Source organism: Salvelinus namaycush, chromosome 1 (assembly GCF_016432855.1).
Source record: "Salvelinus namaycush isolate Seneca chromosome 1, SaNama_1.0, whole genome shotgun sequence".
In the NCBI taxonomy this organism is placed as follows: Eukaryota; Metazoa; Chordata; class Actinopteri; order Salmoniformes; family Salmonidae; genus Salvelinus; species Salvelinus namaycush.
In genome coordinates this window covers 69669904-69688035 of record NC_052307.1, presented here as the reverse complement: position 1 = coordinate 69688035, position 18132 = coordinate 69669904, and the positions used below count along the sequence as shown (strand labels likewise).

The 18132-nt window shown below is 40.4% G+C and overlaps 1 protein-coding gene across 5 annotated transcripts; it reads right to left on the bottom strand.

Annotated features, from left to right (window-relative positions):
- Nucleotides 1-1049: 1049 nt before the first annotated feature.
- Nucleotides 1050-11880, bottom strand: LOC120047996. Of its 5 annotated transcripts, none has more exons than XM_038993652.1 (10): nucleotides 11705-11880; nucleotides 11272-11378; nucleotides 11008-11118; nucleotides 10832-10885; nucleotides 10557-10718; nucleotides 10197-10319; nucleotides 5519-5572; nucleotides 5260-5415; nucleotides 2110-2232; nucleotides 1050-1746 (listed from the first exon to the last, which is right to left on the bottom strand). In XM_038993652.1, exons 1-10 carry the CDS (start codon nucleotides 11736-11738, stop codon nucleotides 1708-1710), a joined length of 963 nt encoding a protein of 320 aa, XP_038849580.1. In that variant the 5' UTR covers nucleotides 11739-11880; the 3' UTR covers nucleotides 1050-1707. The 5 variants fall into 5 exon arrangements, with proteins under 5 accessions (XP_038849580.1, XP_038849589.1, XP_038849606.1 ...); XM_038993661.1 differs by having other exon boundaries at nucleotides 11732-11879; XM_038993678.1 differs by lacking the exons at nucleotides 10197-10319; nucleotides 10557-10718; nucleotides 10832-10885; ... (1 more) ...; nucleotides 11272-11378; nucleotides 11705-11880 and adding exons at nucleotides 5695-5805; nucleotides 5933-6039; nucleotides 6234-6424.
- Between the last annotated feature and the right edge of the window lie 6252 nt (nucleotides 11881-18132).

The window sequence follows — 18132 nt, the reverse complement described above, 5'->3', positions numbered from 1 at the left end:
AGTTGTATCCTTGCCCCTTTACCTCCAACCCTTGCGCATAACACAATCGTTATCCATTTACCATTACTCCAGATCTGCCATCTGCAAATGTATTTTTAGTGCTGCATTAGCCACAAAGGGTAGGCATTGTAATACAAATTGCACCTCTTGGCCCATATTCATAAAGATTCTCAGAGTGGGAGAGCTGATCTAGGATCAGGTCACTCCTGTCCATGTAATCTGATATTCATTATGATTGAAAAGGCAAAACTGATCCTAGATCATTACTCATACTCTGAGTCATTTCATGAATGTGGGGCCGTAGCTCATGTTGTGTTCTCATACTTAGAAATTTGACATTTGCAACAACTTAGAAATTTGAATGGACTGTGAGAGCTAGTTGCTCACTGAATAGAAACAATAGAATAACGTTCATGTTCCAGTTACTTCTACTTTGTCATTGTACTGTACATGCACATTGAAATAATGGGAATGATATTGAATTGGGTTCTTTACATTGTGATACAATATGATAATGAGTTGGTCATTGGTAGACGCTTTTATCTAAAGCTACTTATATTAAAATTGCCAGTGACACATACATTGCCTTTAGAAAGTATTCAGCCCCCTTGACTTTTTCCACATTTCGTTACATTACAGCCTTATTCTAAAATGGATAAAATAAAATAAATCCTCTGCAGTCTACACACAGTACTCCATAATGACAAAGCAAAAACAGGTTATTAGACATTTTGCTAATTCATTTTTTGGAATAAGGCAATGACATAACAAAATGCAGAAAAAGTCAAGGAGTCTGAATACTTTCCAAAGGCAATATATCTAAAGCTACTTATATTACAATTGCCAGTGATACATACATTCAAGATGTGGCCCATGTGGGAATCAACTCCAACCCCCTGGTGTTGCCAGCACCATGCTCTAACCCACATAGCCTGTTCAAACCCCCTATGGATATCCTTTATTTATAACTTGTAAGCCATTTAGAAACCCTCCATAGATCATAATGTAGGGGTTCTGATGTGTAAATTCTTACACAGGGACACTCAAAGTCAATTATAAATGAATCACTCTTTATTGTCAGCAAGCTGGAGAGGTCACAGTCAAACTTAGATGCATAAAGTACCGGTCTGAAGTGAGCTCTAACGGGCAGTCCCGTTAGTTCCCTTATATACTGAAAAGTTATATTTGCATGATTTAGCTTATACATCATTCATAATTCATGTTTGCTTCATTCATGTGACAACCAATACTGGGTCATGCATGTGACAGACCAATACCTCACAAGGCTTCTTCTCTCTAAGCTGAGACCTTGAAACTGAGATATCACTTTCCCTAAACAAGGATCTCGGTGTACTGCCAAATTGCAGATACTGATAGTGAGGATTCGTTTAATCAGTCACTTGCACGAACACAGAAATTAGTTTATAGAAAAGCACAAACATAGAACACAGAAATTGGTAAATAGAAAAGCACCAACAAAATGTTTTCCATCACAGTTCTACGAACCTGCTAGGACCCCTAATAAAATATAACTCACATTAGGCTACATCATGCCAAGCTGTTTTCTATAAAAAAAACAAATCCATCGGTCTGACATACGTGTAGGCATATAGGCCTACAATATGTCAGTTGATGGAAGAATGTTTTTGCTGGTTGATTAAGGGGTTGGATCGCTTGTCTTGATAGGTCCTCACATGGTATCTCTCCTCATTGCTGAGCAGGAGGGACTTGGACTGTGATCACCGGCTGGAAGATAGAACTCACACACTCAATTAAGACGTTATAACAGTCATGTTATAACAACACAGATTATCTCGTCAAATACAGGCCACTCAGCCCATTCTAGACACACCAAAGGCATAGTATTTATAGGCCTCCAACCAAACTTTGCATTTCAAGGTGATGTCTGTTGTAGGCAGGGAAGGACTGCATGAAATTTGACTATTTCTTCCCCTTGTTATCCTCATCATTAGCCAAATCATGATAATTCTGCACTAAAACCCCAATTTAGACTGGCCCATTTGCCAATGGACTCGTCTGGCATTTGCCAGATCTGACTATGGACAGTTTTATTCTGATTCTAGAGGTTCCATTTCCACACTGACTCACCATTCGTGGTCCCGGGGAGCAGCAGTTGACCACCTTACAGCAGTAGGCAGCCAGCGTGACAGAGATAGCGATGAGAGCAGTTTGTATCAGGATCAACTCAGCAAAGTAATGTGTAGCAGAATTCTGTTGACAAGAATTGGAGCATTGTGTACTTTCTTTTATGTTTTTTCCCATTGTACGACATACACTACATGACCAAAAGTATGTGGATACCTGCTCGTCGAACATCTCATTCCAAAATCATAGACATTAATATGGAGTTGGTCACCCTTTGCTGCTATAACAGCCTCCACTCTTCTGGGAAGGCTTTCAACTAGATGTTGGAACATTGCTGTGGGGACTTGTGTCCATTCAGCCACGAGCATTAGTGAGGTCGGGCACTGATGTTAGGAGATTAGGCCTGACTTGCAGTCGGCATTCCAATTCATCCCAAAGGAGTTCGATGGGGTTGAGGTCAGGGCTCTGTGCAGGCCAATCAAGTTCTTCCACACCGATCTCGACAAACCATTTCTGTATGGACCTTGCTTTGTGCATGGGTGCATTGTCATCCTGAAACAGAAAAGGGCTTTCCCCAAACTTATGACACAAAGTTGGAAGAACAGATTCGTCTAGAATGTAATTGTATGCTGTAGTGTTAAATGTCCCTTCACTGGAACTAAGAGGCCTAGCCCAAACAATGAAAAACAGACCCAGACCATTATTCCTCCTCCACTAAACATTACACTATGCATTGGGGCAGGTAGCGTTCTCCTGGCATCCACCAAACCCAAATTCGTTCGTCGGACTGCCAGATGATGAAGTGTGATTCATCACTCCAGAGAATGCGTTTCCAATGCTCCAGAGTCCAATGGCAGCGAGCTTTACACCACTCCAGCCGACGCTTGGCATTGTATGTTGTGATCTTAGGCTTGTGTGCGGATGCTCGTCAGCACGATGAACAGTTCTCGTGCTGACGTTGATTCCAGAGGCAGTTTGGAGCTGCCTCTGAGTGTTGTGTGTTGTGAGTGTTGCAACTGTGGACAGATGCTTTTTTACCCACTACGTGCTTCAGGCCTTGGCGTTCCCATTCTGTGAGCTTGTGTAGCCTACCACTTTGCGGCTGAGCCGTTGTTGCGCCTAGATATTTCCACTTCAAATTAACATCACTTACTGTTGACGGACAGCTCAAACAGGGCAGAAATTAGACGAACTGACTTCGAAATTGGAATCCTATGACGATGCAACGTTGAAAGTCAGTGAGGTCTTCAATAAGGCCATTCTACTGCCAATGTTTGTCTATGGAGATTGCATGGCTGTGTGCTCGATTTTATATAGCTGTCCGCAACGGGTGTGGTCGAAATAGCTGAATCCACTCATTTGAAAGGGTGTCCACATACTGTACTTATCTTGTGTATTTGCCTCTACACATCCAATAAGTAATATTTGCATGTAGCATTTCATAGGACATTCTCAATCTCAGCCCACTTGAACATCTAATATAAGCATCACTTTAACATTTACAGTGCATTCGGAAAGTATTCAGACCCCTTGACATCTTCCACATTTTGTTACGTCACAGCCTTATTCTAAAATTGATTGAATAAATGTTTTCCCTCATTAATCTACACACAATACCCCATAATGGAAAAACGAAAACAGGTTTTTAGAAATGTTTGCAAATGCAATCAATTTTGTTTTATTGAAATACCCTATTTACATAAGTATTCAGACCCTTTTGTATGAGACTCGAAATTGAGCTCCACCCTGTTTCCATTGATCATCCTTGAGATGTTTCTACAACTTGATTAGAGTCCACCTGTGGTAAATTCAATTGATTGGACATGATTTGGAAAGGCACACACTTTCCAAATCATATATAAGGTCCCACAGTTTACAGTTCATGTCAGAGCAAAAACCAAGCCATGAGGGCGAAGGAATTGTCCGTAGAGCTCTGAGACGGGATTGTGTCGAGGCACAGATCTGGGGCAGGGTACCAAAACATTTCTGCAGCATTGAAGGTCCCCAAGAACACAGTGGCCTCCATTCTTAAATGGAATAAGTTTGGAACCACCAAGGCTTTTCCTTGAGCTGGCCACACGGCCAAACTGAGCAATCGGAGGAGAAGGGCCTTGGTCAGGGAGGTGACCAAGAACGCGATGGTCACTCTGATAGAGCTCCAGAGTTCCTCTGTGAAGATGGTAGAACCTTCCAGAAGGACAACTATCTCTGCATCACATCAATAATCAGGCCTTTATGGTGGCCAGACAGAAGCCACTCCTAAGTAAAAGGCACATGACATCCCGCTTGGAGTTTGCCAAAAAGCACCAAAAGGACACAGACCATGAGAAACAAAATTCTCAGGTCTGATGAAATCAAGATTTAACTTTTTGGCCTGAATGCCAAGCTTCACGTCTAGAGAAATGCTTGCACCATCCCTACGGGGAAGCATGGTTGTGGCAGTGATTGTTATTCAGTGGCATGGACTGGGACACTAGTCAGGTTTGAGGGATAGATGTATGGAGCAAAGTACAGAGAGATCCTTGATAAAAAAAACTGCTCCAGAGAGCTCAGAACCTCAAACTGGGGCAAAGGTTCACCTTCGAACAGGACAATGACCCTACGCACACAGCCAAGATAACGCAGACGTGACTTTGAGACAAGTCTCTGAATGTCTTTGAGTGGCCCAGCCAGAGTCTGGACTTGAACCCGATTGAACATCTCTTAAGAGACCTGAAAATAGCTATGCAGCGACTCTCCCTATCCAACCTGACAGAGATTGAGAGGATCTGCAGAGAAGAAGGTGGGAAACTCCCCAAATACAGGTGTGCCAAGCTTGTAGTGTCTTACCCAAGAAGATTTAAGGCTGTAATCACTGCCAAAGGTGCTTCAACAAAGTACTGAGTAAAGGGTCTGAATACTTATGTAAATGTGATATTTCTGTTATACATTTTTTATACATTTGCAAGAAAATGATAAAAAACTGTTTTTGCTTTGTCATTATGGGGTATTGTGTGCCGATTGATTAGGGGGGCAAAAACAATTTAATACATTTTAGAATAAGGCTGTAACGTAACAAAACATGGAAAAGTCAAGGGGTCTGAATACTTTCTGAATGCACTGTACATTGAACAATAACCAACACATACTGATATAGTGTCTGTAAATACTCACATTAAATAAAATGCAAGTCTTGTCGTAATCAGTGAGGTTCCCTTCACCGTATTTCCAACAGAAATAACTGTGTGCTTCCATTCTTGCCACAGAGACGATCAAGTTGAACACTGATGCTACGCAGGCCACTACCTGCATCCCCAGACAGGCCTTCAGCTGAGACAGAAGGAGAAGAGGAGAAGAGAAGAAATACCACTGGTACAGTATATCTCACTTTTTTTCTTAAAGAACTTGTACACTTACAAATTGCAAAACTTACAGTGGGAAGATGGAGATTCTGTGCAGCTATGGCCAAACTACCAGCTATGATCACCTGTAGAAAGTACAACAGTAAGAGACATGTCAACCTCAGACTCAACACTCATCTCTTTAAATTGCTTGTCTTTTAACATCAATCAAGTGAGTAGATGGGGAACATGTATGGTGGGCACTCACAAACACTGATCCAATGATTTGTGGTGGGTCTAGAACCACCATGCTCAAGCCGTTGGTGAGAATGACAATGACAGAACTGATATAGAACACACTGAGGGCAATCTGAGTCACCTGAGAGGGGTGAAGTAAAATGAACTACAGATTGTTATGAATAACATTTCATAGATTAGAAAACGTTATAGTGACATTTGATTGGATTGCCAGACCACACTTCATTTATTTGCTCAGGATGTTTTACCCCCAATGCTTTGGGTTGAGACTCCAGGTACTTCTGTTTTTGGTGAGGATTCCTCTGAAATGTCACTGCGACAAGTGGACCCTCTACGCCGGGAACAGCCTCTTCATCTGAAAAGAGCATTTGAGAAAACTGTCTAGCAATAGACTGCTGAACCTACTGCAATACAACACGATTTAAATGTTTTTTGGGAGCAGCATATTGAGACGATTTCTGTTCACATGCAAATGTTCTGGTATGAGATTGTTTTTATTTTTTAAGCAAACATGCAGATCATAGTCCAGATTGTCCTGTTTTTACTAACCATGCAATGCAATGACATTTGTTTTACCTGCCATAACTGTTGGATGTTATTAAGATCTCTGAAATCGTCGATAATCTTTCAAATAGTCTACTTTTGACTTCCTTGACAAAATTCAGAGCAAAACCACCAACGCCCCTGAACTCTTTGTGTGCCCCGTTATTTTGTATGCAATCCCGCCCCCTTGTTGTCAGAGGAATTTGACCCCTCTCTAGGCCCACACACTCCTCCCCCTTAACTGTTAGATTTCCTCAGTGCAGGACAGGAAATTCTAACTGATGGTTTCTACTGGCAATTGTTGTAGACTATGTCTATGTTCAAAATGATACCTTAAGTAGTGCACTATATAGGGAAAAGGGTGCCAAGTAATGTTGTATTTAGGGTAGGTTGCCATTTGTGACACAGTCTGTCTTTAGATTATCCATCTAATGAGGCAGGTTGATAGGAGTCAGAGTCAGGTTGTTGTTGCCCTGTAGAACATACTCATGAAGAACAGAGAACTGAAAAACTACAGTCAACTGATGGCCTAAATTCATTTTCCTCAACTCCATGATTATCCACAAACACATTATTTATCTGAGAGGAGACATTAAATAAGGGTCCTGTCATTTACTCTACAGCTGTAGACACACAAGCAGAGCAAAGTTTAAGAGAAGATCATTGTGCGGGGACTATGTTACTCTGGTGTGAAGCACAAAAGTCACTGGCTCTATAGTAGCAGTTAGGAGAATTAAAGTAGCAGGTTAGGAGAATTAACGTAGCAGGTTATCAGTTTTAAAATATCAGTTTAGGAGAATTGAAGTATCAGGTTAGGATAATTAGGTTAAGGTTTGGAAAAGGGTTAGGCTTAGCTAAAATGCTGTACTCTCGCCACAACTGTAGAAGCCATCAGTTCTGAGAAACCATCAGTGTCACCACACCTGGAGCTGCTTGTGGATTTGACAGGTCTAAAACGCTTTCTCCTCCGACACAGTCAAAACACCAGCTATACGGGTGTCGGCTAGCATGAATCTGAATTAATCGAGCCCTCAATCGTGCAATCACAGTCACATTATTGTTTCTGTTTATTCAGCTCTAGGATTTCATTCAGCTCTTTAGGCTTTGTATAAGACTTTATGCTCCACCCTTGCCCCTGTACCTCATACCTCTATCCCTTCCTCATAACACTATCGTTATCCATTAACCATTTCTCCAAATCTACCATCTACAAATAGATTTTTAGTGCCGCGTTAGCCACAAAGGAGTGTCATGTAATACAAATTGGATCTCTGGGCCCGTATTCATAAAGTGTCTCAAGGTGGGAGTGCTGATCTAGGATCAGTTCCCCCCTGTCCACTGCACCGCCCGCAACCATAGGGCTCTCCAGAGGGTGTTGCGGTCTGCCCAACGCATCTCCGGGGGCACACTGCCTGCCCTCCAGGACACCTACAGTAACCGATGTCACAGGAAGGCCATAAAGATCATCAAGGACATCAACCACCCGAGCCACGGCCTGTTCACACCGCTATCATCCAGAAGGCGAGGTCAGTACAGGTGCATCACAGGTGCTGCTATCTCATGGCCATCAGACTGTTAAATAGCCATCACTAGCTGGCTACCACCCGGTTACCCCCCGGTTACTCAACCCTCTACCTTAGAGGCTGCTGCCCTGTATACATAGACATGGCAACACAGGCCAATTTAATAATGGAACACTAGTCACTTTGATAATGTTTACATACTGCTTTACTCATCTCATATGTATATAGTGTATTCTATTCTACTGTATTTTAGTCAATGCCACTCTGACATTGCTCGTCCTAATATTTATTTATTTATTCATTCTATTCTTTTACTTTTAGAGTTGTGTATTGTCGTGAATTGTTAGATACTATTGCAATGTTGGAGCTAAGAACATAAGCATTTCGCTACACCCACAATAACGTCTGCTAAATATGTGTATGTGATTAATACAATTTGATTTGAGGTAATCTGATATTCATTATGATCTTAAAGGTTAAACTGATCCTAGATCATTGGTCCTACTCTGAGTAGCTTCATGAATGTGGGCCCATGGTTCATGTTGTGCTCTCACTGCAGTCAGGTCACCCGTGATACAAGTCAGTATTCGACGTCCTTCTATGTCTGAGGACATCGGGAGATGACATGGAAACCGGCCATTAGCGTCAACAGTGAGCACTGTTACATTCAAGTAGGTTTCGGTTTTGCATGGGGATGGTCTATGGGCATAAGAATCTACCTCTAATTCCATAGGTTGCATGTTCAAATCCAGCGATTTAACGTTTTACTTAGTTTTAAGCCTATCCCAAACCTTACACCTTACCTTAACCATTTCGGAGTTAATGCCTAACCTAAATATTTGAGAGTTCATTCCTTAACTTAACCTTAAACACTTTGAAATTTGACATTTTCAACAACTTCGAAATTTGATGTTTGAGAAATATGGACGAACGTAAAATTCTGATGTGAGTCTGTGAGAGCTAGTTGCTCATTGAATAGAAACAATAGAATAACTTTCATGTTCCAGCCACTCCTACTTTTTCACTGTACATGCACATTGAAATAATGGGAATGATATTGAATTGTGTTCTTTACATTGTGATACCATATGAAAATGATATGGTCATTGGTAAAAACGTATATCTAAAATGACTTATATTACAATTGTCAGTGATACATACATTCAATATGTGGCCCATGTGGGAATCAACTGCAACCCCCTGGTGTTGAAAACACCATGCTCTAACCCACACAGTCGACCTAGCCGGTTGTAAACCTATGGATATACTTTATTGGTGAATTGTAAGCCATTTACAAACCCTCCATAGATCATATATAAGGGTTCTACCAACCTGCCATTTATTGTTTTTTGCTGTTGTTATTTTTTACAACTTTTTACCAATTGGTTGTGGAGATATTGACCAAAAGAAGGAAGACCCAGGAAATATAATAAGAACACTAACAAAACAATAGGGTTCCTGCACCTGCTAGGACCCCTGATAAAATGTAACTCACATTAGGGTACATCGTATCAAAGTTTTTAATTACAAAAAGAAATCCATCAGGTGACTTATACTGAGTCCACAAAACCTTATGAACAGCTGTTCGTTCCATGACATGATCTGATCAGGTCAGTCCAGGGGAAAGTTATGATCCCTTATTGATGTCACTTGTTAAATCCCCTTCAGTCAGTGTAGATGAAGGGGAGGAGACAGGTTCAAGAATCATTTTTAAGCCTTGAGACAATTGAGATGTGGATTGTGTATGTGTACCATTAAGAGGGTGAATGGGCAAAACAAAAGATTTAAGTGCCTTTGAACGGGGTATGGTAGTAGGTGCCATGCGCAATATTGTATGCACTGAGTGTATGTATAGATATATAGGCCTACAATATTTTAGTTGATGGAAGTATAAGACATGTTTTTGCTGGTTAGTGAGAGGGTTGGATCTCTTGTCTTGATTGGTCCTCAAACTGTATCTCTCCTCATTGCTGAGCAGGAGGGACTTGGACTGTGATCACCGGCTAGAAGAGAGAACTCACACTCAATTAAGAGTTTATAACCGTCATGTTATAACAACATTCAATCACTGATTATAATTCAGATGTTCTGTTCAGTATCTGGTCAAATGCAATATTTGAACGATGAGAACAGGCCACTACCCCATTCTAGACACACCACAGACATAGTATTGGTAGGCCTCCAACCAAACTTTGCATTTCAAGGTGATGTCTGTTGTAGGAAGGCAAGGACTGCATGGGACCAGAAATTGGCCTAGTCATTTACAACTCACTGGACCATTTTTTCCCCCTTGTCGTTCCCATCATGAGCCAAATCATGATAATTCTGTGATTAAACCCCAATTTAGACTGTCCCACTGGCCAATGGATCTGTCTGGTATTTGCCAGAACTGACCTATGGCCAGTCCGTTTCTGATTTTAGAGGTTCCATTCCTACACTGACTCACCATTCGTTGTCCTGGAGAGCAGCAATTGACCACCTTGCAGCAGTAGGCAGCGAGCGTGACAGAGATAGCGATGAGAGCAGTATTTATCAGGACCAACTCAGCAAGGTAATGTTCAGTAGAAGCCTGTTGACAAGAATTGGAGCAATGTGTACTTTGTTTCATGTGTTTATTCCTATTGTATGACATATTTTCCTCTTTACACATTTAATTTGTAATATTTGCATGTGACATTTGATAGGACATTCTTAATCTCAGCCCACTTTATCATCCAATATGATCATCCCTGTTTGAACATCCCCTTTTTCAATGTCAATTGAAGTATTTCCAACACATACTGACATATTGTCTGTACATACTCACAGTGATTGAATAGCAAGAATCATTGTGATCAGTGCTGTTGATTTCAACGTATTTCCAGCAGCCATAACCATATTCGTGTCCAGCCATGTCTGACACAGAGACGATCAAGTTGATCACTGATGCTACACAGGCCACTACCTGCATCCCCAGACAGGCCTTCAGCTGAGACAGAGGGGGGAGAAGAGAGCAGCTGAGAGCAGAAGAAATGCCACTGATACAGTATATCTCACTTGTTTTGTCAAAGAACATCTACGCCTACAAATTGCATAACTTACAGTGGGAAGATGGAGATTCTGTGCAGCTATGGCCAAACTACCAGCTATGATCACCTGTAGAAAGTACAACAGTAAGAGACATGTCAACCTCAGACTCAACACTCATCTCTTTAAATTGCTTGTCTTTTAACATCAATCAAGTGAGTAGATGGGGAACATGTATGGTGGGCACTCACAAACACTGATCCAATGATTTGTGTTAAATCTTCAACCACCATGCTTATGCTGTTGGTGAGAATGACAATGACAGAACTGATATAGAACACACTGAGGGCAATCTGAGTCACCTGAGGGGGGAGGAGAGAGGGGTGAAGTAAAATGAACTACATATTAAATAACATTAAATAACATTTCACAAATCATAATACATTATAGTGACATTTAAATGGATTGCCAGACTACACAGACAACACTTCATTTATTTGCTCAGGATGTTTTACCCCCAATGCTTTGGGTTCAGACTCCAGGTACTTCTGTTTTTTGTGAGCAGTTTTCTGAAAAGTCACTGCGACAAGAGGACCCTCTGCACCGGGCACGGCCTCTTCATCTGAAAAGAACATTTGAGTAAACAGTCTAGCAATAGACTGTTGAACCTACTGCAAAACAATCCAATTGATCAAATACATTGAAATGTTATTTGGGAAGAGCATATTGTGCAGATTGCTGTTCACATGCAAAAGTTCTTAACTATTAAATTTCCTCAGTGCAGGACAAGACATTCTAACTGATGGTTTTTACTGGCATATTATTGTAGACTAGGTCTGTGTTCAAAATGACACTCTAAGTAGTGTCAGAGGAAGGCTCAAAAAAGATTGCGTTTGTTTTTAAAGCAAACATGCAGATCATAGTCCAGATTGTCCTGTTTTTACTAACCATGCAATGCAATGACATTTGTTTTACCTGCCATAACTGTTGGATGTTATTAAGATCTCTGAAATCGTCGATAATCTTTCAAATAGTCTACTTTTGACTTCCTTGACAAAATTCAGAGCAAAACCACCAACGCCCCTGAACTCTTTGTGTGCCCCGTTATTTTGTATCCAATCCCGCCCCCTTGTTGTCAGAGGAATTTGACCCCTCTCTAGGCCCACACACTCCTCCCCCTTAACTGTTAGATTTCCTCAGTGCAGGACAGGAAATTCTAACTGATGGTTTCTACTGGCAATTGTTGTAGACTATGTCTATGTTCAAAATGACATCCTAAGTAGTGTCAGAGGAAAATTGTCAAAGACTCCAGTCACCCAAGTCATAGACTGCTGAACAATTAATCACATGGCCACCCGGACAACTTGGCAGTAAGACTGCTGAACAATTAATCACATGGCCATCTGGACTATCATCAGCATAGCAGTGGAAGTGAACTTTATGATGTTGCATGATCTCGCCCAGGGGTAGGAGGAATATGGATTCTTCTGACAATAACTATTCATGATTGAGGAAGGTTTTTGCAGATTAATGATTGATTTACAGGAATGAGGTCCAATGTTTGAATCATCAATTAAATGTATTCAGAAATCTATTGCTTAAAGCTATGTGGTTCACTACAAATCACTTATCAATCCATAATCATTTAGGAGTTGTGAGATGGATGCCTACTTTAAGTAATAATGAAAGTGGTCACACTACATCACACTACATGTAGTCACACTACATCAAGCTGCCCTAAAACATAAATACCTAATACACAATAATAAATGCAGTATCAACATTGTTCTGAAACATGTTGGCTGGAGTTATGCTGTTATCTAATAACCAATACCGCTAGACTGTAATTACATAGCACTTACATAGCACTTACATAGCAGTTATTATGGAAGTACAAAGTAATACCATGTTTCCTAATTTGTTTTAAAGTGAACAGTAAGAAAGCATTTTTATCCAGCCTGGCACTATCACACCTGAATTGACTGGCCAATGAAGCACAAAGCCCTTGATACAGCCTAATGCAATTTGTTGTATCTGCCTGAGATAGATTTCAAATCGACAGCAGATCTGCAATAATCTCACACAATCTTCAGCGATAACACTCATACTATGATCCTATCACCAATATATACTTATTAGCTTTCACTTTGAATTAGAAACAGCAATATATACAAAGGTCATACGTTTAGGGAGGCGTGCCCAGGGAGAAGGAGAGCTGATCCTGGCTGAAGGTCATACTTTTGCCATACTTACAATTCAACTACCAAGCTGCCGTTACTGGAAGTTTGGTGTAAGTCACCTTCACTTCTCTTGTCCTCTTAAGGCAGGCCAACCTTTACATTTAATGGGAATCTTCTTTATTTATTGGGAATCTTCTTTATTTAATTTATAGGGAAAACCTCACCCACCAATAACGAGATGCACCTGGGCGCAATCACAGTTAGGTGTCGCATGTCACACCAATAAAACAGTCGACATGGGTATTCCCATGCTCTCATGTTTAATTAGAATATAATTTAAAAGTGATTTGTTTTATTACACATGTACTCTTCATTACATTAAGCAATTTGTTTTCCAACATATTTAGAAAGAGGTTAAGCTACGCATGACCAAGTCGCGTGACTAAGTTGCTTAAAAGTGTCAGCTTAATGGCATATATTATCATATATTATTTGATAATCATATATGTGGACTATAATATCTTTATAATATTGATACAGTCATGGGTCACGTGCGTTATTGTGTGTTTATAACCTACTGGATCTGACCTGTTAGTCATTTAAATATCTGGTTAAATAGTGAAACAACATGGTGTGCTGGCCTTAGCTCTGTCACGGTAGAACTGTGTCCCGTGGCACTGGAGCAAGAGTGCCCATTGTCTTGTACCACCGAATCTGTACAATAAACTGGAAACGAATCTGTACAATAAACTGGAGATTCGTGCCAGTTTTTATACATTTTTGTGAGCTATTTTGGGAGGCTGCACTGCTAAAAGCAACGTCTCTTATGGAGCCTGTTCCAAGGAATGATGAGGAGGCCATTGTTAGAGGAGTGTAGTAAGCAGGTCAGAATGTAGGAATGCAGAAGGTCAGTAAGATATAAGGGTGCCAGTCCATTGAGTGCTTTGTAGGTGAGGATGAGTAATTTGAAGCTAATTGCAGATACATTTAGTCACATGAATAGATTACAGATACACTTAGTCACATGAATAGATTGCAGATACATTTAGTCACATGAATAGATTGCAGATACATTTAGTCACATCAGTAGATTGCAGATACATTTAGTCACATCAATAGATTGCAGATACATTTAGTCACATCAGTAGATTGCAGATACATTTAGTCACATCAATAGTATACAGATACATTTAGTCACATCAATAGATTGCAGATTAAATATAATTTTATTGTTTAGTGTTACCAGTAATTTAGTATGTAACATTTTATGTTTGATATCAGTATGTTATCCATGCCAAGCTCCCTGTGTCTTCCCTGTTAGATGAATGTGGTGGAAAAGGTCATTTCCCCTACTGCTCTTTTGAGGAGGGGACCATTGTCATTAGATGTCTGGGGCTGGAGTTAACAAACAAGAGACTGTCATCTTTTGGAAAGAGACAGCTGAAAGACATACTGGCAAAGGCAGGGGACTTCAAATTTGAAATGAATAGGTGTAAATGAATTATATCTTTGTCTCATTATATCCTGTTATTGTTCAATTTTCCAATGAAAATATTACTTGATATAACTGAATAGACATTGTAGGCCGGCCCCTGAAATGACTCTTTACAACTGTATGCAAGACATTTTATTGTGTGAAAAAGATGTGAAGCGCTGCACAATAATAGATTTCTTTAGCTAGAAGTTGCTCTTTTGGTAGAGTGTCTCTCTCCCTCTCTGATTATGTGTAGAATAATGCCTTATTAATGGCAGTAATGTCCTGTAACTTATGGTTTTGCCTTGTTATTCAATATTCACCTTTGATATTAATCTTTCAGATCAATCTTGATAGCCTATTAGTGTAACTTAACAATAGTCCTTTTGCACATTGCTCCAGTCCCTCCAGAAGTGGCGATGGCCAGCCGGGCCCCAGTGGACCTTCAGTGCCCCTCAGACGTGGTGAGGAACAGTTTGGCCTCAGTGGACCTCCAGGGCCCCCCAGACCCCTTGTTGCATCCTGGGTCTACATTCTCCCCAATCATTTGATGGCCATTTTCAAAAGTCTGCCAAAATATGCTCCTGCAAACACATTGCAACTAGCGAAGACTCTAATGCAACAATAAAAACAGGGTTGTTGACACCAAAATGTTCAGTTGAGCCCAATCATATTTCAGCTACTGTAAAGGCTGTCAATGTCGTTCTCCTCCTCAGACGAGGAGGAGCATGGATCGGACCAAGATGCGGAGTAGTAGGAATTCATGTTTTAATGGCAAACCAACAAACACTACAAATTAACAAAACAACAAACGTGACTAACCTGCAACAGTCCTGTGTGGCCCAAACGCTGACACAGGAACAAACACCCACAAACCACCAGTGAAACCCTGGCTGCCTTAGTATGACTCTCAATCAGAGACAAACGACACACACCTGTCTCTGATTGAGAATCATACCAGGCCGAACACAAAACCCCACATAGAAATAGAAACCTAGACTAACCCACCCAATTCACGCCCTGACCAACTAAAACAAATACATAACAAAGGAAAACAGGTCAGGAACGTGACAGCTACATTGAGGGGGCTGAGCTACAAAGTAGTAGCGCCTACCTGTTTGTGAATTCAGTGGAAAGGCTATGGGCCATAAAACTGCGATGATGTATAATTAGCTATTTCACTTTCTTTGTTTCAGACCTTTGTGGTTTCTTTTGGGTATCCTACCTTGGAGACTTTTCTGGTGGGTCCACTTCTCTTCACTCCAAGGACATATATTTCCTCATCGTCCTTGTTGGTTTACCTATGTTGTCCTTTACGACATCTTTCAGCAGTTTATGTTTATTTTACCAAGCAAGTTGACTGAGAACACAAACTGTATTACAACAACAAACTGGTGACCATGCATGGGAAGGTGAGGGGTAGAATGGGCCAAAATGAAGTGTACAAAAATCAAGATGTCGTCTCTTGTGTTTTTTGTGGGGTAGGGTCTGCCTGTCTTGCCTGGACCCCCCGGGTCCCCAGGTCCTGCAGTTGCTGGGTCAGCGGAACCCATAAATGACACCCTTGCCCACGCCATGCTGGTGTCAGATGTGAGTCGTAAAAATGTGGTTTTGTTTGTTTTTAATGATGGGAATTGAGTCACAAAAATATGTTGAAATTAAGTGTCCAGTATATTGAAATTCAATGCTTCCATATTATGAGGATAAGTTGCTGTTTTTGTGAGACAGAAAGATGAATGAAAGTCAAATAAATTGTTTTGTTTATGTGTTATACGTGTGATAGTATTTAACTGCATGGCAGTACATGTAAGTATTTAGTCAATTTCATAACTGGTGTCATGACTGGTCTGCTCGGGTCAGGTTACCGTGGACCACAATCCTACAGAGAGATCTCTCACACTCACCAGTGGGGAAGAGATCGAGAGGTATGGAGATGGGGAGGTTTTATGACACCTCACGCCCATTGTAAATCTAAGGCAGCAGACAAAATTCCTTAGTCCTCTCACTATGGAGAACCGGCCTCAGAACATTAACATACAATATGGACTTTGGGACAATAGTGTTCGTCAGCCACAATGGTGGTAATGACGATAGATGGAATAAGAAAATGTATGTCATTTTTGTTATGTTATCAAAAGTTAAAGGACAACATTATAACGACAACATTGTAACTTTAAGAGTTTTTCCAATACAGTTGAAGTCAGAAGTTTACATACACCTTGCCAAATACATTTAAACCCAGTTTTTCACAATTCCTGACATTGAATCCGAGTAAAACTTCCCTGTCTTAGGTCAGTTAGGATCACCACTTTATTTGAAGAATGTGAAATGTCAGAATATTAGTAGAGAGAATTAATTATTTCAGCTTTTATTTCTGTCATCACATTCCCAGTGGGTCAGAAGTTTACATACACTCAATTAGTATTTGGTAGCATTGCCTTTAAATTGTTTAACTTGGGTCAAACGTTTCGGGTAGCCTTCCACAAGCTTCCCACAATATTATGGGTGAATTTTGGCCTATTCCTCCTGACAGAGCTGGTGTGAATGAGTCAGGTTTGTAGGCCTCCTTGCTCGTGTTACGCCCCTGAAAAAGGGGAGAAATAATCACGAGAGTGATACGGTATTGTTTCCTCAATGAGAACTTTTAGTGCAATTCATTTTACAAAAGTAACACATTTTACAGAACAACAGATCTACAGGAAATAGATAGTTTTGTAGGGTACAAGGCTTATTCAAGTCACAACAGTATACACTGTAATTCCCTGAAACAGATACTAATTACAATATAACTGTCAAGCACAAAGCTTTAACTCAGTAAACCATAACTCAATTTATCAACAGGCAATAAAGTGTTTGAAAAAACATTATACAAATAACACTGCAAAATATCTTATTAACAACGCACATGTTCATTCACAATCGACATAAAATGGCAGCTACTCTCAGTACGAAGCTATTCTTCGCTGCAACCGAGCATGGCTCATATTACTCTCTGCAAACTTAACTCTAACTTCCTCAAGATGTTACTAAGACACACCTTAAACACTCTTGACATGTTAGCGAGTTATTACATTTAAATTACTCTTTTTTTATCATCAATAACGTACCTGAAAAAGGGGAGAAATAATCACGAGAGTGATACGGTATTGTTTCCTCAATGAGAACTTTTAGTGCAATAAGGAAAGACCGCGATTTCCCCGGGAACTTGGGTGGAGACCAGAGCAATCGGTCTCAGGCTCATAAATTAAGAGCATTTAGTAGATCACAGATTAACACTTTTACCCTTCCATTAGGCACCACAAAATAAAGTAATCAATATAACGTTTACATATTCCTCTCGCAATTTGTACCCTTTGTACACTTGATGGATTTTAACTTTTTAACACAATTATATGAATGTTATCAATCTCTATCAACTAATACTGAATGCATGATCTTCTTAACCTTAGATGTTTTAAGATCCTCACAAACTATGAACTTACTAATACTTTTTAATGTATAACAGGCTATGAGTATTTCCTTTAACCTGTCACACTCGCACACGCTTTTTCAGTTCTGCCCACAAATGTTCTATAGGTGTCACGACTTCCGCCGAAGTTGGTCCCTCTCCTTGTTCGGGCGGCATTCGGCGGTCGACGTCTCCGGCTTTCTAGTCGCCACCGATCCATGTTTCATTTTCGTTTGGTTTTGTCTTCATTATTACACACCTGATTTCTATTTCA